This window comes from Hyla sarda, chromosome 10 (assembly GCF_029499605.1).
Source record: "Hyla sarda isolate aHylSar1 chromosome 10, aHylSar1.hap1, whole genome shotgun sequence".
NCBI lineage: Eukaryota > Metazoa > Chordata > Amphibia > Anura > Hylidae > Hyla > Hyla sarda.
Genome location: NC_079198.1, coordinates 34,629,207 through 34,655,620, shown reverse-complemented (window position 1 = coordinate 34,655,620; position 26,414 = coordinate 34,629,207). Strand labels below are relative to the sequence as shown.

At 40.8% G+C, this 26,414-nt stretch overlaps 1 protein-coding gene and 1 long non-coding RNA gene across 3 annotated transcripts in view; one reads left to right on the top strand and one right to left on the bottom strand.

Annotated features, from left to right (window-relative positions):
- TECTA (tectorin alpha) overlaps positions 1-26,414 on the top strand; it is a 271,389-nt gene that overhangs the window by 65,706 nt on the left and 179,269 nt on the right. Inside the window, exons 8-9 of the mRNA XM_056544773.1 lie at positions 1,988-2,400; positions 11,609-12,179. Coding sequence (XP_056400748.1) covers positions 1,988-2,400; positions 11,609-12,179 — 984 coding nt within the window. The remainder of the gene's footprint in view (positions 1-1,987; positions 2,401-11,608; positions 12,180-26,414) is intronic.
- The window catches only part of LOC130294630 (uncharacterized), an 81,342-nt gene that overhangs the window by 26,548 nt on the left and 28,380 nt on the right, over positions 1-26,414 (bottom strand). The window lies entirely within an intron of this gene.

Here is a 26,414-nt window from a genome sequence, read left to right as displayed (position 1 = left end):
TGCATATGCTACAAGATTATGAAAAACAGTAAAACATTTTATTCTACAGTAACAAAAGAAACTTACACTATGTCAGAATACATAAATTGCAATACGAATAATGTAGTATATCTTATGACGTGTGAGATTTGCCGGTTACAGTATGTAGAATGTACCACCAACCCCCTGAAGGTTAGGACCAGAAAACACCTGTCGGACATACCCTATTTTCAATCCAGACATTTTTCCATGGTAAGTAGGCCTTTTGCCGAAAACCATGAGGGTGATTTTTCTGGTCTTAGGCTTCAGGGGATTGAAAGGGTCACACAGAATGTGAGAGGAGGGAATATTAAGCAAAAATGATTAGACAGGGAAGTGTTCTGGATTATAAAATTACAAACCAGAAATCCATCCGGTCTTAATCTAAGACAAGATGTAATTCTACATTACTAAATTTTCTCTTCTGTCATCTTCCAATAGGATTAATCCCCAAACTTGTAGATTTTCTTCTGTTACATCCATATAATTTAGGTGGGTTGGTTGAAAAATACAATATGATTTGATATACATGACCGTATTCTGGAAAATAATTTTATGAACTGTGTATTCGCATTCACTCTCATAGTATCAATGTCTGACAGTAAAGATAGTGTGCGTCCCCACAGTGGGTCATGTGACATATTGCATATTATCCAATAAATATAAGTATATATATTATCTAATAATTCAAATATGCATTCTCTGATGTGTATATCTTGATTTTGATCTCATAACAAAACTTAGAGATATATGTGGATGCTATACGAACATAAAAGTATGGGGCAAGCTAGTCATACGCCAATATCGCACAGTAGGATGATCATAAGCTTCCCCCCTGTCTTGTAGGGTGGCTCTGTGTTGAGACTTTTAAGTGTTATTAAATGTCTGTGTCTTTTTGTAATTATTCTGCAATAAAATGATTTGATTTACTTATCTAATTTTGGGTGTGCACATTTGCATGGTATCTTCTTTGCTCTTGGATTTTCGGTGGTATGTTTTGTATACCATTTTAGCACCCCGATCTACATATTGGGCTGAGCCCTCCTTTTTTATTTGTTGTTTCTAGTATTGCACTGGGCACTTCAAAGTTAAAAAAAAGGGTAATTTACACATACTTTACATTCTTTTCATGTATGGCATTTCACTAATATTAGATGGGATCCCCTTTGACATTAACAGAAGGCCATAATTGTTCAATCTATGTAATTTTAAATCGTTTATTTTTGTCTGTGTAAAAGTAATTTCACACTATGGATTCCGCATGCAGCCACCTATCATTGCCAGGCTGCTGCCCAGTTCACACTTTTTCCATTTGAAGAATTTCCACCATGGGTCTGAGTCCTCCAAAGAATAGAGTCCCAATAATAAACCATCATTAGGCACTGAGGAAATTCTTTAACTTTCACACAATATCCTTAGTGTGAACATACCCATAGGATGTGATATCTGTGTAATGCTTTTTTGTTTTAAATGGGCACTGTCATCAACTCATGTTTTTGATATGTTGTAGTACATATGTACTACAACATATCTCTAATATATTTTTATTCTTTTTTTTTAAATGTTTTAAAATTCGTTTGAAAACCGGCCACTAGGGGTCTCCCTCCTAGTGCCCAGCTGCAGGCAATCGGTCCGAATTCATTCAGCCTGCGCTCGCTCCCTGCCTGTCTATCAGACACGTGGGAGTGAGCGCATTGGCTCCTTGGGCTCACGCCGGCCACTCCTCCCACACATGTCGCCGCTGCTGCTGCCCCTGCACGCCGCTGCTGGACTCTGCAGTATGTATGTATGTTTAGGGGAGAGTGGGGATCGTGGTTTTAAACAAGAAAAAAAGATGGTGGGGGCTACTCTTTAAAGATATGTCATAAAAGGATGGAGGTATGGTCTTGTGTGCAAATGTTCCTTTATTTATATTTTAATACAGAAAACATAACAACATAAAATTTCCTTTATATTTTTTTCTTCTCAGGTCAGTTTGTGCGCAAAGGACAATTGTTTTGGGAAAATGGTAATTGTACCACCAGGTGTCGTTGCCTTGACTTCAATAATGAAATATTATGCCAGGAATCAATATGTGGCCCATATGAAGTCTGTGAACCAAAGGAGAAATATTTCCAGTGTCTACCAGTTGAAAGCAGCACGTGCGTGGTCTTCGGAGATCCTCATTACCACACATTTGATGGACTTCTCTTCCACTTCCAAGGATCCTGTTCCTATCTTTTAGCACGCAACTGCAACCAGGGGAATAATCTTCCATATTTTAGCATAGAAGCAAAGAATGAAAACCGAGGAGGCTCTTCAGTATCATGGCTAAAAGACATATCTGTGGAGGTCTACTCACATTACATTGTTATACCCAAGGGCAGTTTTGGGAAAATAAAGGTAAGAGCTAAAATGTAAATTCTTAAATAGCGCTACAGGATGTTCATTTACATAGGGAGATTTTTTAATACTGGCATATTGCATCAGAATCATCAACAGGGCATACAAGGGAAAATTTCACATTGAAAATGCTGAAAAATTCTATAAATAATGGTGCCACACTGAATCCTCACTTATTTCAAAACTCTTCTTTTACATTTTTTTTTTACAGTTACACAGAAACGCAAAGGCCTCAAAATGTTAAAGCGTACCTGTCAGATCCAACATTTTATATATATATATATATATATATATATATATATAATATATATATATATATATATATATATATATATATATAATCACTCAGTACCTAATCCTGACCATGTACATCAAATTTTTGTGTCTAGCACCTTTATTTATTTTTTTATTACACTTTTAATTTAGCTCACTAATCTGAATTCTTCTCAAAGGGAGGGGTGTGGCCTCACTGTGCAGGTCTCCGCCCCCTCCCTCAGTGTGCTGTCTGCTCACATTTCCTCTAGCATTAGCAAAGCTACAACTCCCAGCTTGTCCTCACTGACAGTAGCGGGACAAAAGCTGACAGTGGGAGGATTTTTCCTCCAGCTATGAGCCCTGTGCACACAGCTGTCAATCAAGGAAGTCTGTCCATGACAGGTGATGACGCATGAACACAGCAGGACTAGTATGTGTCCAAGCAGGCGGCTGGTGCAGTTGGTTGACTCTTTTTCAGTATGAAATACTGAAAAATTTCTAATGAAAGCAATTGCAAAACCTATTGGTTTTGCATGCTTTAAAACATATCAAAAGTTTTTGTATCTGACAGTGCCCATTTAACACATTGTTTTTTTAAGGGCCGTTTAAATATTTCTACAATAGATACCATATCACTGGTCAGCCTTATGTAAGGTGAATATTTTTCAACAGCATTTCCTTAAAAATCAAGATTTTTTTTATATTTCATATTGATGCAGTTGTCCTTTTTTGAACTCACTACAATTTTGTGTATACTGGTGCCCAAAACTAGACTGCATATTTAATAAGCAGATGCATCGGAATATCATAAAGCGGTAAAAATAATACCTTTTTCATATTAGCCATGCTTATCCAAATATAAGAAAATATGTTCTCAACTTTTGATGCATCGAACTGGCATTGCATGTTATACTGTAGTTTTTTTTATTATCAATAAATATACCAAAATCCTTTTACAGTGTAGATTTACTCTATAGTTATCCATTCTGGGTATAGTAAGCTTGTATATTTTGGGCCCCAAATTTATAACCCTATACTTGTCAACATTTAAAGTTCTATGAAGTATAATGTTTCTTTAACTTATAAACAGGTTGAATAGTAATGGTCCAGAAAAAAATTCTTTCTTCTGATAACAATGCTCTGGTTTCAGTATAACTATTTTTTTTGTATATGTACCTTTAGGCAATTTTATATTCAATCAAAAATTGTTCTTTCCCCAAAAAATATATATACACACTGCTCAAATAAATAAAGGGAATGCTTAAACAACACACTGTAACTCCAAGTCAATCACCCTTCTGTGAAATCACACTGTCCACTCGGGAAGCAACACTGAGTGGCAATCAATTTCACATGCTGTTGTGCAAATGGAACAGGCAACAGGTGGAAATTATAGGCAATATAGACACCCCCAATAAAGGAGTGGTTCTTCAGGTGGTGACCACAGACCACTTCTCAGTTCCTATGCTTCCTGGCTGATGTTTTGGTCACTTTTAAATGCTGGTGGTGCTTTCACTCTAGTGGTAGCATGAGACGGAGTCTACAACCCACATAAGTGGCTCCGGTAGTGCTGCTAATCCAGGATGGCACATCAATGCGAGCTGTGGCAAGAAGGTTTGCTGTGTCTGTCAGCATAGTGTCTAGAGCATGGAGGCCCTACTAGGAGACAGGCCAGTACATCAGGGAACATGCAGGAGGCCGTAGGAGGGCAGCAACCCAGCAGCAGGGCCATTACCTCCGCCTTTGTGCAAGGAGGAGCAAGAGGAGCGCTGCCAGAGCCCTGCAAAATCACCTCCAGCAGGCCACAAATGTGCAGGTGTCCACTCAACGGTCAGAAACACACTTCATAAGGGTGGTATGAGGGCCCGACGTCCACAGGTGGGGGTTGTGCTTATACCATGTGCATACACCGTGCAGGACGTTTGGCAATTGTCAGAGAACACCAAGATTGGCAAATTTGAAACTGGCGCCCTCTGCTCTTCACAGATTTAAGCAGGTTTACACTGTGAGATGTGACAGGCGAGACAGAGTCTGGAGAAGCTGTGGAGAACATTCTGCTGCCTGCAACATCCTCCAGCATGACCAGTTTGGCAGTGGGTCAGTAAAGGTGTGGGGTGGTATTTCTTTGGGGGGCCGCACAGCCCTCCATGTGCTTGCCAGAGGAAGCCTGACTGCCATTAGGTACCGAGATGAGATCCTCAGACCCCTTGTGAGACCATATGCTGGTGCGGGTGGGCCCTGGGTTCCTTCTAATGCAAGACAATGCTAGACCTCATGTGGCTGGAGTGTGTCAGCAGTTCCTGCAAGAGGAAGGCATTGATGCTATGGACTGGCCCGCCCATTCCCCAGACCTGAATCCGATTGAGCACATTTGGGACATCATGTCTCGCTCCATCCACCAATGCCACGTTGTACCACAGACTCTCCAGGAGTTGGCAGATGCTTTAGTCCAGGTCTAGGAGGACATTCCTCAGGAGACCATCCACCACCTCGTCAGGAGCATGCCCAGGCATTGTAGGGAGGTCATACGGGCACTTGGAGGCAACACACACACACTACTGAGCCTCATTTTGACTTGTTTTAAGGACATTACATCAAAGTTGGATCAGCATGTAGTGTGGTTTTCCACTTTGATTTTGAGTGTGACTCCATATCCAGACCTCCATGGGTTGATAAATTTGATTTCCATTGATAATTTTTGTGTCACACTCAACTATGTAAAGACGAAAGTATTTCATATGATTTGTTCATTCATTCAGATCTAGGATGTGTTATCTTAGTGTTAACTTTATTTTTTTGAGCAGTGTATATTTCGCAAAAATGTAGTTGAACACTACATTTCTGAACAATAACACTTTATTCAGACCTTGTTCAGAGATATATGTCAGGAGTAGGTTATGTTGATTTATACTGAACTAGCGTTTTTCTAAAAAGACACTTTTCAGCATAGTGGCCTAGGAACACATTCAACTTTCCTGTCTTATATTCTGAGTGTGATAAAAAAAAACTGAGTTCTGTCTAGGATCTTAGCTAAGTTTTATTTAAAGCGTTTATTAGAGCACAGAGTTTTTTTTATGCCTCAGGAGGCAGTTAAAACAAAAAATACAGAATACCCTTGCCCTGGTCCCCTGTAGTCTGATGATGCCCGGTTCCTTCTGCTCTCCTCTTCTAAAGGCTAGGTTTCCACACAGGTTTTTTTCTGACGTTTTTTGGAATGCTGCCACTGCAGTTTTTGAGCCAAAGTCAGAAGTGCATCCAACAAGAAAGAGAAGTGTAAGTCCTTCCTTTATGTACCCCATTCCTTTTGAATACACTTCTGGCTTTGGCTCAAAAACTGCCGTGGCAGCATTCCAAAAGACGTCAGAAAAAAACCTGTGTGGAAACCTAGCCTTTAGAAGTGGAGAGCAGTAGGGACCAGGAATTAACCCCCTGTGTTTTCCGTGAGTTGCTGTGGGAATTCGGCAATTGCAGAGCCCACTGCAAGTCACAATATGTAGTTCACATGGAGCAATCACATATAAAATCACAAGGGATATACAGTGGTCCCTCAACATACGATGGTAATTCGTTCCAAACGAGCCATCGTTTGTCGAATCCATCGTATGTTGAGGGATCCGTGCAATGTAAATTATAGGAAGCTGTACTCACCTGTCCCCGCCGCTCCCGATGGTGATCCTGGGCCTCCGCTGGGCTCTCCGCTGTCTTCTCCAGTCCTCCGCTGTCTTCTCCGGTCCTCTTCTGTCTTCTCCGGTCCTCTTCTGTCTTCTCCGGTCCTCTTCTGTGTTCCTTACTGGGCCTGCGTAGCGATGTCATTACGCCGCTGCGTACGCCATTCCTATTGGATGGCGTGCGCAGCAGCGTATTGACGTCATCGGAGAGGGCCGAGAAGACGCTGGAAGACCAGCGCTGGACCTGGAGGGCACCCCGGAGCATTGTGGAGGGGTAAGTAATACTTACCGCACCACACGGGGAACATTAAGCTGCTATCCGGCAGCAGCTTAAGCATTTGGCGCTGCCGGATAGCACTTAATGTGATGGCCCCGACATAAAAAAAGCATCGTATTATATATAAATAACTAGTTATCAACTATTTCTGAATAAAATCATGTGGAAAATTATTGAACAATTTCTTATTATTGAACATTTCAGAAAGGAATATAAGTAATTATCGAACATTTTCTATTGATTCGTTGAACCCCTGAGGGGTCAAAGTTGCCAGTTTGAAAATCCAATAGTATTCACGATTGATTCATTTTTGATAACGATTAGGGGTTGTTGCAGGAATGGTTTCTAAAATGATAAATTGTAAATCATTAATATTGTTATTATGTGTTGTGGAAAAATGACAAGAAACACTGTGTAACGGAAAACTATTTTTAATATTGGATCTGTGTTTGCACATACGCGATCATACGGTTTTAATCGTGCGACCCACGTACTGCAACCGACAGCTACAACTTAACAAATATACTGCAAATTGGGTGTCACAACTCACCCTGTGTTCAATAGGAAATGTTCGATTAGTTTGAAAAGACTCAAAGGTAAATTTAGGTATACTAATCATAGGGCAGCATACACATCGTGCTTTATTGCAAGGAAAGCAACCCACTGTTAATTTAGAGGAGGTTTGGATATCATTAATACCATTTTTAACCTATTGGGGGCTATTAGACTTTTTCTAGATCGTCGAAAAGTCACACTTGGATTGGTGCGTACGATATTCTTCAAAATCGGATCACTGCAGATAATAGGCCAATTACGCTGTAGAATATTTTTAATCTCAGTTGCACGGCAATTGAGATAAAAAATATTCTACAGCATAATTGACCTATTATCTGCATTGATCTGATTTTGAAGAATATCGTACCCACCAATCCAAGTGTGACATTTTGAAGATCTAGAAATTTGCAAAGTCTAATAGCCCCCATTAGGTTAAAAAATTGTCTCTGTTGTCTCTGTCAATGAAATGATTAATTCTTACCTATATAAACCTGCTGTGTACCTGACTTGTCATGCGTGAAGAAGCTGCGCATGAGCAGTGAAACGCGTTGCATTCTGGTCAATAAATCCTCTTTTATCCATACACCTGTTGTGTTCAATCAGCGGCCTTGAGCCGGGTTCTGTTGAAGCCTATTCCTTTAATGCCATATATCTACTGGAGGGCAGCAGACGACCTACCATCATTGTTGTGTATGAAGTTGGACAACCACCCAGGGTGTGCAATTAATTTATATATCTTCCTCACCATGGGATTTTAAACGTTACTACTCTATGGAGCGCTTGTCCTTTTACTATCAGAATGACAGTGGCAGGGAATCGGGGCAAGTATGTTTGTCTTCTTTATTTTCACTGCACCCACATTTGTACATAGATTGTGATGCTCAATTTTCTTTTCTTGAAAGAGAATGACCTGCAATATCATGCATAGCTTAACCGTGCAATATTTCTGGGTCAAAACAAAAAAACAGACTTAATTTTTTTGTTAATTCTGGAAAATTCCTTTAAATAATCACTAGGTTTAATCCTACCAATTCTTCACTAACTACCATAGATTAAGTTGAAAGTTTAGGATACTCCTCCACATTCCTACCAATACCATGCACCAGTCAATAGTATGGGACTGTGCTTCCCAAGACTTGCTACTCTAATATGCTCATTAAGTCAGATAAAGGTTTTTTGATACACATCCTTGTCAATTTACTTCAACAACTAGAATCATTTGGCTCTATTTAGAGCCTGTTAGCATCTATGGCACATGTCCAGCTTTTTCTTCCAAAGTGATTTTGTTACATCCTGTAACTTAAGGGTTCATTAGGGGTAACAAGAACAGAAGAGAAACAGAAAAGTGGGTTGAATTCTAACCAAATGGTTATACAAAAACTGACAAAGAGGGCTTTTTAAAAAATGCTTAAAGCTCAGAGACATTTAACACCCTAAGTCAATTATCTAAAAGATACAATAGAAAACGGTAAAGAATTTAGAGGCAGCCGTGGCTATAATACGGTCTGTTCTCCATGAAGGATCTTGCCAAAATCTGTAAAAGACAAATTAAGCTGCAATAATGATTTGATACAATACGCGGCAACTCAGTGGCAACTATCAACTTCTTGCATCAATAGTCACATTCCTCATTTTTGTTCTTCAATAATGGTTAGATTTAGATTGCACCGATTTTACAGCTAGCAGAAAAAGAAAGATTATGCTATCCCCACAATACTTTTCACTATTTCTACATTTATAAGACATTGAAGCAATGACATTATAACTTCATACAGTATATAAATTACTATTTGCATGTGATAAATTGTGGTTCTTATCTGCAAATGCACCTGGGACTTTCTTCTGGTTCCAAAAGAAAATTTTAGCTTTGTAAGCCTTATATTATGGAATATATGCAATAGAAAAAATTATTTATTTGGTTGTTGCCCTGTAATATGTATTTGGTTGTTGCCCTGTAAATTGTAAAATAATTTTGTCCAAAGGATATTCATTTACTTTCTCTCTTATACATGGTGATAACAATGCATTTTATCCAATATCTACTTACAAAACACACAGAGGCATTATTCACTAGTGTTGCTCGCGAATATTCGCAATGCGAATTTTATTTGCGAATATCGCATATTCGCGAATTTGAAAATATTCGTGAATATAGCACTATATATTCGTAATTACGAATATTCATTTTTTTTTCACAGTACACATCACAGTGATGTAAAGAAGGCTCTAATACTACTGTGTGAGACTGGTGTGCGAATTTTCGCATATGCTAATTTTCGCATATGCGAATATTCACTTATGCTAATTTTTGTACATGCAAATGTTCTAATGTGCTAATTTTCACATATGCTAATTTTGCGAAAATAAAACGAGAATATTACGAATATGCGAATTTAGCGAATATATGACGAATATTCATCCATATATTTGAGAAATATCGCGAATTCGAATATCGCCTATGCCGCTCAACACTATTATTCACCAGTATGTTTTCAGATAAAATCTAGAAGCAGTTAATATTGCTTTCTTAACTTTTCTAAAAATGTTGTATTCTACTTAGAAAATAATAAAAAAACAAAAAAAATTGTGTGGATAAAAGAAAAATGTATGCATCATTATATATAGACATATAGCTGTAGCCAGCACAAACTTCTGCAAAGCACACTAACCTAATCAGTGTAGCTTACCTTGCAAGAAGCAGAAACCTTGTGTACTTTTGAATGCAACGTATGCTATTAAGGTAAGGTGTAATGGCAAAAGAAGCAGGAACACTAGTAGTCTCCTGCTCCACTTACTAAACAGTAAGCCAGGGATGCTTTCACGCAGTAAACCTGATGCTTTGGCATTTAAGCACACATACAGAGTGATATTTTGCCCTGGGCTGTGAGTGATGTCCCATCACAAGGGTGGATCTTCAATAAAAGGAAACAGGGGAAAGTTTCTGGAGAGATTAAAGTGCTGTATCTCCAGCTCTCCCATAGAGATACATGGAGTGTCAGCCACTGTTTCATGCAGTGGTCGACACACTTACACTCATGAGAAGAACACATCAATGGGCAGGAGATCGCGGGGGTCCCTGTGGATAGGGGATACGTTTTGTAATATTGGATAACCTCTTTAACTGTGCTTCTATGATGAAGCCACACCCTAAATTGAATAAAACTGTTGACTCAAACTTAGGAACGCCCAATCGCAAAGCTAAAAAAAAGTTATCCTTATGTACAGTATAATGCTCCCTATTAGGCACTACTACTGCTTTATTACTGATAAGGTTAATGTCACTTTCCCAATAAAGAAAATGTGTCGTTAGAGAATTATCTGTTATTTAAGGCTGGGTCCACACTACGTTTTGTCCCATACGGGAGCGCATACGGCAGGAGGGAGCTAAAATCTCGCGCTCCCGTATGTGACCGTATGCGCTCCCGTATGTCATTCATTTCAATGAGCCGACCGGAGTGAAACGTTCGGTCCGGTCGGCTCATTTTTGCGCCGTATGCGCTTTTACAACCGGACCTAAAACTGTGGTCAACCACGGTTTTAGGTCCGGTTGGAAAAGCGCATACGGCGCAAAAATGAGCCGACCGGACCGAACGTTTCACTCCGGTCGGCTCATTGAAATGAATGGCATACGGGAGCGCATACGGTCACATACGGGAGCGCGAGATTTTAGCTCCCCCCTGCCGTATGCGCTCCCGTATGGGAAAAAACGTAGTGTGAACCCAGCCTAATTCAGGTTCTTTTGTTGAACTTCTTTTTTAAGAAGGTTTGGCAATGTCTTTTTCTAATTTTCCATTTTTCTATCTATATTATAACATTCTTGCTTCTAGGCCTTATATTAAGCTGAGACTTGCTGTTCTGTATAGATTACTTTCCTGCAGTCTCCTTATTGTCATCATAGACAGGAGCACAGTGAAAGCTGTTACCATGATATAGATAACACAGGTTCTAAGAATATCAGATGCTCAGAGGTCAGCCTACTCCCTTTCTGTGGAATGATCTCTGCATAGGTGACATAGCATGGCTAGTAAACTATCCCATTCATGTCCATAGGGTCTGAACCAGACTATTGTGTCCATGTCCTTGGGGCATGTTATAAAATGTATCTTTAAATAGTAATAACAGCCCACAGATTGCGAAAATAAGAGCATGTTTTAGTATCTGTCACCAATCAGTAAAAACCAGTAAATCAGTAAAAACCAATCAGTCGATAGATTCAATTTAACTGGCCTGCCCTCTGAGGACAAGTAGATGACTCTGCTTATTCCCTCCAAGGTTATACAGCAAAGCTGTCATGTGAGCTGCAGAAAACATCAAACATCAGTGTATTGCTCTAGTGGCCAGTGTGATAACTGCAACATTGCAAAAATTATTTTACATTGCTTGTCACCTACTTTCCCATCAGGCATCTAAGATGTGTCATTTTTAATGTAATGCTGTCTTTTTCTTATTACAGGTAAATGATTTGATATTTTCTCTTCCAGTAATTCTGGAACATGGAGCCATAAAAATATATCAAAGTGGTTTATCAACAGCTGTGGAGACTGATTTTGGTTTGCTAGTGATTTATGATGGGGAACACTATGCCTCTATATCAGTCCCTGGAACCTATATTAACTCTACCTGCGGAATGTGTGGCAACTACAACAAAAACCCAGAGGATGATACTCTCCGCTCAGATGGAAGACCGGCTGTTTCTGTAATAGATTTAGGAGAGAGTTGGAGAGTATATCACCCAGACTGGAAATGCTCTTCTGGGTGCGTAGACAACTGTAGCTTATGTGATACAGCAATGGAATCGCTTTACTTCACCTCAGAATATTGTGGATTTATAAACCTAACAGGAAGTCCTCTGTGGGAATGCGGCACTGTTTTGGATCCCACTGCCTTTGTCCATAGCTGCGTTTATGACCTTTGTGGCTCAAGGGAAAATGGCTCTAGCCTTTGCCAGGCTATTCAAGCTTATGCTCTTGTATGTCAAGCGCTAGGAATTACAGTGGGTGACTGGAGAACTCCAACTGGGTGTGGTAAGAACAATTTCAATTCTTTATACCAAAAAGTAATCTTGTGTATTAATCTTTAAAATGTCTCTCAAAGTTAATATTGTATGTCTTGAAAATAAAGTTCAGGCTATACTTTGCTTAAACTGTGATGCATGTATCTCAGGCATGGTGTCCAAGTACAACCAATAATCGAAATTAGACAACCTGCACATTGTTCAGAGCAGTAATATGGCTCCCATTTGGAGGCATACAGAGGTGTGTTATAAACTAGAGAGGTATTCTACTGTTTAAACATAGCTTTAGGATAACATATTCCCAAATATGATGCTGTGCAAAGCTACCACATGTCACATACAGTGAAAACTCATACATGCATAGAATTTACATAAAAAATTGCATATACCAATATACACCAGTGTTTTTTAAACTTTCTTCTAACTACTGGATTTCCTAACTACTGTAAAATTTACTAACTACTTTGGATTGTCTAACTACTGTGCAAATGGTTAGGTAAAAGGTTGCAAAAAAGCTACTGCCAAGACAAAATTACGGCACATGTGGTATTTAAACTAATTTCTTTGATAGCACCTGTCCCCAGATGTACCCTATATAACTGGTGGCAACATATTATATATGGTAGAAAAGGTTTCTTCCAGCCCATGCTCTATAACGTAGAAAAGTAGTATCCTAATGCCCCATAAGTAGTCATCGGGGCATACAACATTATGAAATAGTCATAGCGCTCTGAGCTCTAATCATACCTACTCATGCATGATTGACAGCTTGGGCACAGCCTATCACAGAAAAAGAAATGGGAAAAGAAAGAGAAAGTAGACACACGAAAAAACTACGCCCACCAAAAAGTACCAAAAGTAGATATTACAAAAAATGTTTATTAGAAATACATAGGCTAGACACACATTTAACCCCTTAAGGACGCAGCCCTTTTTCACCTTAAGGACTGAACCCTTTTTTCGCAATTCTGACCACCGTCGCTTTACGAATTAATAACTCGAAAATGCTTTTAACGAATATTTTGAGAATGTTTTTTCGTGACATATTCTACTTTATTTTGGTGGTAAATTTTTGGCATTACTTGCATCCTTTTTTGGTGAAAAATCCCCAAATTTCATGAAAATTTTGAAAATTTTGCATTTTTCTAACTTTGAAGCTCTCTACTTGTAAGGAAAATGGATATTCCCAAAATTTTTTATTTTTATTCACAAATACAATATGTCCACTTTATGTTGGCATAATAAAATGGACATATTTTTGCTTTTTGAAAAAAATTAGAGGGCTTCAAAGTAGAGCAGCAATTTTCAAAGATTTCATGAACATTGCAAAATCTGAAGGGACAGATTTACAGAACTACAACTCCCAGCATGCCTGGGCAGTCTAGGCATGCTGAGAGTTGTAGTTTGGCAACATCTGGAGGGCTACCGTTTGGGCACCACTGTAACTGTCTGGGCATGCTGGGAGTTGCAGTTTGGCCTTCCTAGTGGTTGCCACAGTAAAGATCACTTTACTTTCACTTTCATTCAACCCCCCCCACCGTAGTTTCTCTACCTGTGCCTGTCTCCAGCGACGATCTGCGTTCCCCAGGCATCTTCTCCTCCAGGTACTGGCCTCCATCTTCTCCACACGTTCCTCACGACATTTAGGGGTGGGCAGAATGGGGGGTTGCCATGGCAACCCACTGTCCTGCGCTGCCATTGGTCAGAATCAGTTCTGACCAATGGAAGGGGATAGGAGGAGATCGCAGCACTGCGAACTCGCTCCTATCCCTCAGGATGATCGGGGCTGTCACTGACAGCTCCGATCATCCCTATTTTCCAGGTGATCGGGTCACCAGAGACCAGATCAGCCCGGAATAGCAGAAAATCGCATGTCTGAATTGACATGCGATTTACTGCGATCGCCGACATGGGGGGTCTCAGGACCCCCCTGGGCGATGTGCCGGGATGCCTGCTGAATGATTTCAGCAGGCATCCCGGTCTGGTCCCCAACCGGCTAGTGACGAGGACCGGAATTCCCATGGGAGTATGCATACGCCCTACATCCTTAAGGACTCGGGATGCACGGTGTATGCATATGCCCGGTGTCCTGAAGAGGTTAAATGTTTTTGTAATATCTACTTTTGGTACTTTTGGGTGTGCACCGTTTTTTAGTGTGTCTACTTTCTCTTGTGTTTTTTTTTAGCCCAGGCACAGCCAACGTCATGGGTCTGCTCCCTCTGCATACACAAGTCTTGTGCCTGTCCAGAAGCAGCACATTCCATGGACATGAAGCTACTTCTGGGCTTGCAACACTTCAGTGAGCAATAGGAGCAGAGCAATGACATCAGCTGTCAATCAAGCTTGAGTAGAAGTGATTAGAGCCTGGAGTGCCATGGATAAATCAGGATGCCACACACCCTGATGACTACTTACAGGGCATTAGCATATGGTGCAGGACACTTTTAAAACTACTTTTCTAAACTATAGAGGACTGGCTGAGGGCTTTGGAACATTATAGGAAACTTTATTTTAACCTTTATATACCATGTTGCCACCAGGTATATAGGCTAAAATCTATTGACAGATTCCCTTTAATGGAATGAAAGTTCTGTGCATCCAAAATGTTGTTTTACTAAAAGTTTTTGCAGAATATAATAAAGAGTTAATGTTATTTTGTGAGGCTAACACATGTAGCAACAAAATGTAGCAAATATTTTTTTTATGGACAGGAAATACCGATTTCATTCTATGGAGAGGGATTCAAATATGAGTTCATCCTATTTGTTCTATATTTAATCTGTATTCCTTCAGTATGTCATCAGTATGTCACTTGTATTGCATCTTTTTGCTTGGGAGTGCAGAAATACAGAAGCAATTCGGAAACAATGCTCATGAAATACGGACTCCTCACTAACATAGGAAGTTGGGATGCTGGGACAATCAGGCCCAGACACTTCATAAGAGAATCATATTTAAAAAGCTGTTCTGCTAGTCACAGGCAATGTGATTGGTTTCATTGAGCACCTAACACACCTTTTTATAGCCTATGGATCTGTTGTGTATTGGCTCCTTGCCTGTTTATTCAGTTCCTATGAGGTCTTCTGGTTCTTCTTCTGACATTCCCTTCTGGTAATCTGACTCATGTTATGGTTATCTGACTTTGTCCTGATGCTACCAGGACCAGGCTTGACCAGGCTACCAGGACTGACCTTGTTCTGTCTTTTGACTATGTTTTTGGATCAGTTTTTTTCCTGACAGGGCCATCCAGTTTGCCTCGCCACTCTTAGCGCAGTAGCTCCAAATGGGTAAGGGGGTGGTGGTGATGATGATTATTTCTGCTTTTCCCTGACCCTACTTTACACTTAAAGTTTTCAATCTCCACAATTGGTGCAGTTCTACTCCATGGTTGCCCACCCTTGTTTGGAAAAAAGGGTTGATAATCCATAGGATTTATTCACTTTACGGTCGTATTGTGATTTTTGGTGTGATTACTATTCTATTTTTTTACAATTTGTATTTTTTTTAAATAAGGCAAGAAAGTGTGAATAGTCTTTTGCTGCCTAAAATTAAGAGATAAATATGAACGCTAAAGCTGCATGTTTTTCTCTTTTTCAAACCTCTAACTTCTGCTAATTTTGCTTACTGTTACTTTTTGTATAAACTTCACTTCCATTCATTGGTTTGTTGGCAGTATAATAGTCTAAGGGAAACTCTTTCTGTCCCTTTAAACTCAGGCTGAAATCAAGACTCCAGATTTTAACTAGGGCTTGCTGTATTTTAACAGATTGCATATAACAACTACAACACAGCTTTCTTTAACATCTCTCACCCACAATAGGTACATTCACGGGTTTCCAGGTGGATTCAAATACCAGCACCTTTTCCTGCTGAATTCCTATATACATAGCTATTGAACATTTTTGTGATTTGGATTATTTTCTGCAAAGGGGTTATCCAGCAAAATGTTTTATTTTATTTTATTTTTTTATTTTTATTTTTTTTATTAAAGTGCCCAGGCTGTGTGATACCATAAAAAATTCTGTCCTTGCTCCCTCATGCCTCCAGTATCATGGCACCCGTTCTCCACTGAAGTTTGTTTTCCCAAGCTGCAGACAATACGTCACATTGCCACTAAGCCAATCACTGCCTGAGGCGGGACACTCCGAGGCAGCTCCAGAAAGCCATGTTTGGTGGAGACCAGGTACCATGATACAGGAAGATATGAGGAAGCTGTCAACTGGCTGCAAATTTTGTCATTCACTGTGTAGATAGTAGGTCTAATTTTGATTTATTTGGGACCTGTATGTACTGTAAGTAAGTGTAGTCCACCAACATTATTGCATAACCTGACATCACTCTGCAAACTGACTAAACCAGAAATGCAGACTTCCTAAGTATCTATGCCATCTAATCTGAACAGTCTATTCAGAAATAATATTGCAGCTTTGTTATTGTTTTTTGTTTATTTATTAATTTTTTTACTGTGTAACACAGAGTACTTGTAATTTATCTATTTGTGATTATAGTAATACAGGTCATATTCAAAATGCATTACTGCTCTCTAATTTGATTGCTTATAAAAAAAAATATGTTGCTTTGTCCATGGAAAAATATCAGGTTAACTATATTTAACTCACCAGGACATTTATATCCATTACATGAAGCGACTGCAGGAGCTGCGATCACCAGTAATGGTGGACATTCGTGATCATGCTGATGCCCACCATTAACCTTTCAGATGCCCTGATCGGGGCATCTGAAGCATAATGGGGAGCTTAGTAAGGCTACAGCAGGGGTCCAATAGTATAAAAAATAATTTAAAAAAATTGAATTAGCCCCTCCCCCAATAAAAATGGAAACATATTTGGTATAGGCACATGCGTAAATGTCCAAATTATTAAAATATAATGTAAATGATCCTGTACGGTGAATGCAAAAAAGTAAAAAATTAAGTCCAATTTGTTGCTTTTTGGTCACATCACATCCCAAAAAATTTCATAAAAAGTGGTCACATATATGCAAAAGTGGTACTGATAAAAACTACAGATCACAACACCAAAAATTAGCCCTCATACTGCTTGTATACAGAAAAATGTGAAAATTATAGGGATCAGAATAGGGCAATTTTAACCTCTTAAGGACCCAGCCATTTTACACCTTAGGACTCGGCCATTTTTTGAACATCTGACCACTGTCACTTTAAACATTAATAACTCTGGAATGCTTTTAGTTATCATTCTGATTCCGAGATTGTTTTTTCGTGACATATTCTACTTTAACATAGTGGTAAAAAAATTTGTAACTTCCATCCTTTCTTGGTGAAAAATCCCAAAACTTTATGAAAAATTAGAAAATTTGGCATTTTTCTAACTTTGAAGCTCTCTGCTTGTAAGGAAGATGGATATTCAAAATATATATTTTTTTCACATATACAATATGTCTACTTTATGTTTGCATCATAAAATTGGCAAGTTTTTACTTTTGGAAGACACCAGAGGGCTTCAAAGTTCAGCAGCAATTTTCCAATTTTTCACAAAATTTCCAAACTCACTATTTTTCAGGGACCAGTTCAGGTTTGAAGTGGATTTGAATGGTCTTCATCTTAGAAATACCCCACAAATGACCCCATTATAAAAACTGCACCCCCCAAAGTATTCAAAATGGTATTCGGTCAGCCTTTTAACCCTTTAGGTGTTTCACAGGAATAGCAGGAAAGTGAAGGAGAAAATTCACAATCTTCATTTTTTACACTCGCATGTTCTTGTAGACCCAATTTTTGAATTTTTACAAGGGGTAAAAGGAGAAAATGTATACTTATATTTGGCGGGCGCAGTAGAGGGCTCAGAACCGAGGCGCGACAAGGGGATTTTGGAGAGTACGTTTTTCTGAAATGGGTTTTGGGGGGCATGTTGCATTTAGGAAGCCCCTATGGTGCCAGAACAGCAAAAAAAAAAAACACATGCCATACCATTTTGGAAACTAGACCCCTTGAGGAACGTAACAAGGAATTAAGTGAGCCTTAATACCCCACATGTGTTTCACGACATTTTGCATATGTAAAAAAATAAAATAAAATTTCACTGAAATGTGTTTCCCCCCAAATTTCACATTTTTGCAAGGGTTAATAGCAGAAAATACCCCCCAAAATTTGTAACCCCATCTCTTCTGAGTATGAAGGTACCCCATAAGTTGGCCTGTAGTGCACTATGGGCGAACTACAATGCTCAGAAGAGAAGGAGTCATATTTGGCTTTTTGAATTTTGCTCGGGGGCATGTCGCATTTAGGAAGCCCCTATGCTGCCAGGACAGCAAAAAAAAAACACATGGCATACCATTTTGGAAACTAGACCCCTTGAGGAATGTAACAAGGGGTACAGTGAGCATTTACCCCCACTGGTGTCTGTCAGATCTTTGGACAGTGGGCTGTACAAAATTTTTGATTTGCACAGCCCACTGTTCCAAAGATCTGTCGGACACCAGTGGGGTGTAAATTCTCACTGCACCCCTCATTACATTCCGTGAGGGGTGTAGTTTCCGAAATGGGGTCACATGTGGGGTTTTGTTTTTTTTGCGTTTGTCAAAACCGCTGTAACAATCAGCCACCCCTGTGCAAATCACCTCAAATGTACATGGCGCACTCTCCCTTCTGGGCCTTGTGGGCCACATATGCGGTATCTCCGTAGTCGGGAGAAATTGCATTACAAATATTGGGGGGCTTTTTTTCCCTTTTACCTCTTGTCAAAATGAAAAGTATAGGGCAACACCAGCATGTTAGTGTAAACAATTAATTTTTTTTACACTAACATGCTGGTGTAGACCCCAACTTCACATTTTCATAAGGGGTGAAAGGAGAAAAAGCCCCCCAAAATTTGTAAGGCAATTTCTCCCGAGTACGGCGATACCCCATATGTGACCCTAAACTGTTGCATTGAAATACGACAGGGCTCCAAAGTGAGAGCGCCATGCGCATTTGAGGCCTGAATTAGGGATTTGCATAGGGGTGGACATAGGGGTATTCTACGCCAGTGATTCCCAAACAGGGTGCCTTCAGCTGTTGAAAAACTCCCAGCATGCTTGGACAGTCAACGGCTGTCCAGCAATACTGGGAGTAGTTGTTTTGCAACAGCTGGAGGCTCAATTTAGGAAACAGTGGCGTACCAGACGTTTTTCATTTTTATTGGGGAGGGGGGCTGTGTAGGGATATGTGTATATGTAGTGTTTCTTACTTTTTATTTTATTTTGTGTTAGTGTAGTGTAGTGTAGTGTTTTTAGGGTACAGTCACATGGGCGGGGGATTTCAGCGAGTTTCCCGCTGCGAGTTTGAGCTGCCGCGCAAAATTTGCTGCATCGCAAACTTGCACCCTGATACTCACTGTAAGCCCCTGCCCATGTGAATGTACCCTGTACATTCACAGGGGGAGGGGATCTCTAGCTGTTGCAAAACTACAACTCCAAGCATGCACAGTCTATCAGTGCATGCTGGTAGTTATAGTTTTGCAACAGCTGGAAGCACATGGGTTGGGAAACACTGAGTTAGGAAACAGACAATGTTTCCCAACCAGTGTGCCTCCAGTTGTTGCAAAACCACTACTCCCAAACATTCTCAGGCATGCTGGAAGTAGTAGTTTGGCAACATCTTTAGAGCCAGATGTTTTGCAACATTTTGTAGTTTTGCAACACTTGGAGGACTACAGTTTGCAGACCACTAATACAGTGGTTCCCAATCTGTGCCCTTCCAGATGTTGCAAAACTACAACTCCCAGTATGCCCTTACTGTCCAGGCATGCTGGGAGTTGTAGTTCTGCAACATCTGAAGGGCCAGATGTTACAGAACTACAACTCCCAGCATGCCTGGACAGTAAGGGCATGCTGAGAATGTGTAGTTTTGCAACATCTGGAAGGGCACAGTGGTCCCAAAACTGTGGACCTCCAGATGTTGCAAAACTGCAACTCCCAGCATGCCCAGACGCCAAGGGCTGTCTGGGCATGCTGGGAGTTGTAGTATACAGGGTCCCAATACAGCAATGCATGTCGCTTTACGGCGACGTGCATTGCTGTAAAGGGCCCGACCGCGGCTGAAGATCCACTCACCTGTCGCCGCCGCCGCCTTCATCGCCGGGATCTGGGTCTTCAGGGACGAGGTAAGTACCGGGGCCGGGCCCCAGCACTCCCCCGTCCCCCGCCGCGTTCTCCGGTCTTCCTCCCATCCTCTCCGGACTTCCAGGGGCTGGGCAGGGCGGGGCGGGAGGAAGTAACCGCCCCCCCCCCCCTGCGATTGGTCAGTTAACTGCCACCTCGCTCCTGTTCTTTAGCATGGTCCTGGCTGTCTGTGACAGCCGGGATCATGCGAAATTACCGGGCGGTCGGGTCCAAGAGACCCGATCAGCCCGGCATCGCCGCAGATTGCAAGGGCGATTTCCCTTGCGATTTGCGGCGATCGCCGACATGGGGGGCCTACATGGCCCCCCTCGGCGTTTGCCCTGGATGCCTGCTGAAGCATTTCAGCAGGCATCCGGTTCCGATCTCTGCCCGGCGCGCGGCAGAGACCGGAAAACGCCAGGGCGTATGGATACGCCCTGGGTCCTTAAGGCCCAGGGTGTGAGGGCATATCCATACGCCTTGGGTCCTTAAGAGGTTAAACACACAAAATAAATAACAGTACAATATGAAAGCATGTAAAATTTCAATTTTACCATTAAAAAAAAAAAAAGCTTCCCCACACACATTTTTTTTTTTTGTTGTGTGGTACATTTTATGGCAAAATTTATAAAGTTATTATAATGTGGCACAAAAAGCAAGCCCACCTTTAGAAAAATAAAAGATTTATTGCTCTTAGAAGCAAAAGGAAAAAAATGAAAATGCAAAAGTGAAAATGTGTGTGTCCTAAAGGCCAAAAGGGGTTAATGTGCATCTTGTAGATTGTGTATATTTTGTGTATAAACTGCTGAAACAATCGTGTCTTATTTGTATTTGGCAGAGAAAGAAGCACTTTGCTACATTCTTAATGTATAGTTTCTATAATCATTCAACAGAACATAAGTCTCAAAATAGCTGGAACAATAGACTTAAATGGTCACTAACTTTTCAAGAAATGTGTAAATCGATAGTACTGTTGATCATAAGAAACTTTGGCCAGATTTATCAATCCGCCTTGAAACCAAACCTGCCTTGTGTTGCCCATAGCAACCAATCATAGCACACCTTTCATTTTACCAAAGCTTTTTAAAATATGTAGAACAAACTATGAATGGTTACGATGGGCAAAACCAGACAGTTTTGGTTTTAGGCAGACTGATAAGTTCTTTAACTTAATTAGAATAAAATGCCTCTTGCTCTACTTACCACTAGTGTTGCTCACGAATATTCGCAATGCAAATATTATTCACGAATATCACATATTTGAAAAATCGCGAATATTCGCGAATATAGCACTATATATTCGCAATTACGAATATTTTTTTCACATTACACATCACAGTGATCATCCCTCTCTGCGTCCAGCTTGTGTGGTGTAAGGAAGGCTCTAATACTACTGTGTGAGACTGGCGTACGAATTTTCGCATATGCAAATTTTTTTCTATGCTAATTTTCGCATATGCAAAAATAAAACACGAATATTATGAATATGCAAATTTAGCGAATATATGACGAATATTCGTCCATACATTCGTGAAATATCGCAAATTCGAATATGGCCTATGCCGCTCAGCACTACTTACCACTCCCCTCATTCCCTCCAAACTTATCAGTCATCCTAAAGAACTGATCTCAAGAGGGACTAGCTTAGTGAGGGATCAGATTACATGCTAATCCTCCATGCTGCTGCTCTTTCTTATAGAGACATAGGGGTGCAGGATCTCCTTTTTTTGTGTATAGTGTGTAAAAGAGACATCATAGCAGATAACCTCTACCTACTAGCTCAGACACAACTGAAAATTAGAGATGGAGCCTGGAAAGAGGAAAACTGGTAAGAAGTGCCATATGGAAGTTAGATAATGACACAAAATAGTGCTGTTCCTGGCGTACATAAGACTGCTTATCCTGAAAATGTTGTTACAAAATTAGTGACTATTTAGGTAAGAAAATCCAAAGCTAGCCTTGGCTTATTTATTAACTCAATGTTGAAAAGTTACCAAATCTCATAGAGCTGAAACAACCATTTATTAAATTCCTTAAAAAATCCCACAGTAATCACAAATCAAGTATAAAGAAAAAAATTATAAAGAGCATATAAAAAAATATGAAGGTTCTCCTATGATGAAAACCTGTACATCACTCAGGACCAGGACCCGCTGCTAATACCGGACATCGCCGATCGGGCTGATGTCCAGTATTAACCCTTTAGACACCGCAATCAAAGTTGATCGGACAGCGGGAGGTGTCTTACCTTGCTCCTGGCTGTCCAATCGGGGTTTGATTGCTCCAAGCCTGAAATCCAGGCTTGAACAATCAAGCACAGAAAACACTGATCAATGCATTCCTATGGCAATGCATTGAACAGTGTAAGAGATCAGTGCATGCAGTTTTATAGCCACTAGTGGGGACTTTAACACTGCATAAAAAAAAGTTCATGAATGTGATTTAACCCCTTCCCTAATAAAAATCAGAATCACCCTTTTCCCATAAAAAAAAGTGTGTAAATAAAAATAAAAACAAACATATGTGGTATCGCCGCGTGCATAAATGTCCGAACTATAAAAATATATCATGAATTAAACCACACGGTCAATGGCGTATGCACTAAAATTCCAAAGTCCATAATAGCATATTATTGATCACTTTTTATACCAGTAAAAAATGAATAAAAAGCGATCAAAAAGTCAGATCAAAACAAAAATGGTACCGATAAAAACTTCAGATCATGGTGCAAGAAATGAGTCCTCATACCTCCCCATTCATGGAACAATAAAGAAGTTATAGAGGTCAGAAGATGACAATTTTAAACATATAAATTTTCCTGCATGTAGTTATGATTTTTTTCAGAAGTACGACAAAATCAAACCTATATAAGTAGGGTATCATTTTAATCGTATGAACCTACAGAATAAAGAGAATGTGTCATTTTTACCGAAAAATGTACTGCGTAGAAACAGAAGCCCCCAAAAGTTACAAAATAGCATTTTTTTCAATTATGTCTCACAATGATTTTTTTTTCCGTTTCGCCGTAGATTTTTGGGTAAAATGACTGACGTCATTACAAAGTAGAATTGGTGGCGCAAAAAATAAGCCATCATATGGATTTTTAGGTGCAAAATTTAAAGAGTTATGATTTTTTAAAGGTAAGGAGGAAAAAACTAAAGTGCAATAACGGAAAAACCCATGGTCCTTAAGGGGTTAAAAACACTGTGGCCCAGATTTATCAGACTGTGTGAGAGAAAAAATGGAGTGATTTTCCACCAGCAACCAATTACAGCACAGGTTTCACATTACCAGAGATGGTTAGCTGAGCTGTGATTGGTTGCTGTGGGAAAATCACTGTATTTTTTCTCTCACACAGTTTGATGAATCTGGGCCTATACTGTATTTTTAGCATAGTTTTTTTATTTGAAAAATGGGACAAGAATAGTGTTTAAAATTGTTATTATAAAGTATTATTATTAGAGATGAGCGAATCGAAGTTGATGAACCCGAATTCCTTATGAATTTCATGAAAAATTCGATTCGCAACGAATGCGAATATCGACGCGATTCGATCGCGCGAATCGCTTCATTAAACTTAATTTTACAGCTTTCCAGGCTATTGGAGACCTAAGATGGCGGATCCACGTGTTAGTACATGGGGCAGGGGATTATGGAAAGCGGGAATGAAGGTAGGGGGGATGATCCTGAATCACATGTGAGATGCAGCCTTCATGGACCCCTGTGATGTCACAGCCCTATATAATCGGCAGCCATCTTGCCTCTCTTCATTTCGTCTATGCACTTAGAGATAGAGAGAACGGGACTGCGTGTGTCTGACTAGCTTATACCACAGTGTTACACTGCAACTGCTAGTCACATCAGCATTGGGGAAAGACAAGAGTGCAGAGTGCTTTGCTGTTCACCTGAGAAGGATCATTGATAGCTAAACCTCCTATTCACGTTATTGAGCATTGCAGCAGAGAGGGGCAGATAGCTGTCAGCTGCCTCATACAGATCAACAAGCTGCCTGAACTTTATCAAACATCTTACCACCTCATTTTTCAGCGCAATTCAGTATTTTTTTTTTGCTCCAGAAATAATCTGCTGCTCAGAATTGTGAGACAGAGTGCAATTTAGGGTTTATTCCCTGTATTTTTTTTATTGTGGTGCTGCACTGTTGGGTCCTGCTGCTATTCACAAATACATTCTTTTTCAGAGGACTGTAGTGCATTTGTCTGCCCTTATACGTGCATAACACATGCCTACATCAAAGCAGTCTACTATTCTGTGTCTGTAACAAGTCTAAATATAGGGAAAGTCCTGACTCCAGGCAAAAGTAATCACCTGCTGGTGTTTTTAAAAAATACTTTCTGCGTATAGTTACGCATATTGTTGCCCTCAGTTCATATCGCATAGGTACGTCCAAGTAGTGTACCAGCTTGTACCCGTTAATCTGTCAAGGGGCTACATACTGTCAAAGTCCAAACAATAGTATTCACCGGCTAGTGTTTTACAAAAATACTGAGTTTTTTCTGCGTATAGTGGCGCATATTACTGACCCTCATCAGTGCATACCGCATAGGTACATCCGAGTATTGTACCATTTAGTACCTGTTAATCTGTCAAGGTGCTCCATACCATCAAAGTCCAAACAATAGTATTCACCGGCTGGTGTTTTGAAAAATATACAGTGTTTTTTCTGCCTATAGTTGCGCATATTACTGCCCTCATCAGTGCATACCGCATACGTACATCTAAGTAGTGTACCATCTTGTACCTGTTAATCTGTAAACTGCCTACATACTGTGAAAGGACAGACATAAATAATCACCTGCTGCTGTTCTAGACAAATACTGTTTAAAGAGTAGTGTAGCATATTGTGTGTGCACAGAGGAGTAGCAGAGGCCTAAATACTTCAGGCAGAGTTGGCAGCAGACTTGGGGCGAGTGGCAGCAGGAGTCGCAGCGAGAGGCCTGAGCTCCCGTTATCAGCCAGCGGTCGTGTCTCCACCAGCAACCCATCTGCCGTCGTCGATTGGTTAACACGCTCATCCACATCATCACAAGTGACATCTGACACCCCCAGTCAACAGTCGGTGGGTTCCTCAGACATAACCCTCAGTTTGCATGGCCCGGGAGCATTCCCTGTCCTCCCATTGCCTTTGTCCTATCCTGTTCCCTCTCCTAAAGAAGAATCTTATGCTGTGGGTTCAGCTCCACTATTTACTGAGGACGATCTAATAGAGGACAGTCAGCAGCTACTGGACAGCCAAGAAGGGGAGGAGACATGTCCCTCTTGCTCCGCTAGGCGGCCAAGTAGTGATGCGGAGAGTAACGTGGGAGGCGGTGTTGCAAGGGTTCAGGGTCCTGAAGCAGACACTGTTGGGGAACCTGAGGAGGACATCAGTGACGTGCACACACCTGTTGATGATGATGAAGCCGACCGCAATTGGGAGCCGGGTGCAGAAGGGGCTTCATCATCATCAGGAGAAAAGAGTTGCAGGTTGCCCTTGAGGCAGCAAGGCGGTAGCACGGTTGGCAGTCAGCGTGGTGGCAGGAGTGAAAATTCAGGAGCCAAACATACCCGGGGGAGACCACCTGCTTCGAGGCAGCCTACCTTTCCGGGAGGTAATGGAACAGGGGTTCCTGGAGACGGCGCCAGTAGCAGTCAATTAGTGCGGACTGCAGGTGGGAAAATCAGCTACTCGGCGGTGTGGAAGTTTTTCACAAGGCATCCGGAGGAGGTTCACGTAGCCACATGCAAGATCTGTCGGCAGAAGGTGAAGCGTGGCAAGGGTCCCAATGTCGGTACCACGGCCCTGCGTCAACACATGCTTCGCCACCATAAAGCGGCCTGGGAGAACCGTGGCTCTGATGTAGTGGTCCAGCCTGCTGCATCACCCAGTGGCCATCCACTCCCTCCTTCATCCAGCCAAGGCTCCACCACCTCAGCCGAAGGGAGCTGTGTGTCACTTTCCTTCTGTCGCTCCTGCTTCTCCCGCTTTTAGTCAGCCATTCCGCCAACAATCCATCGGAGAAGCCATGTCCAAGAGACAACAGTATGCGCCCACTCATCCAACGGCACAGAAGTAGAATGTGCTCCTGTCCAATTTGCTAATGTTGCAGTCCCTCCCTTTTCAAGT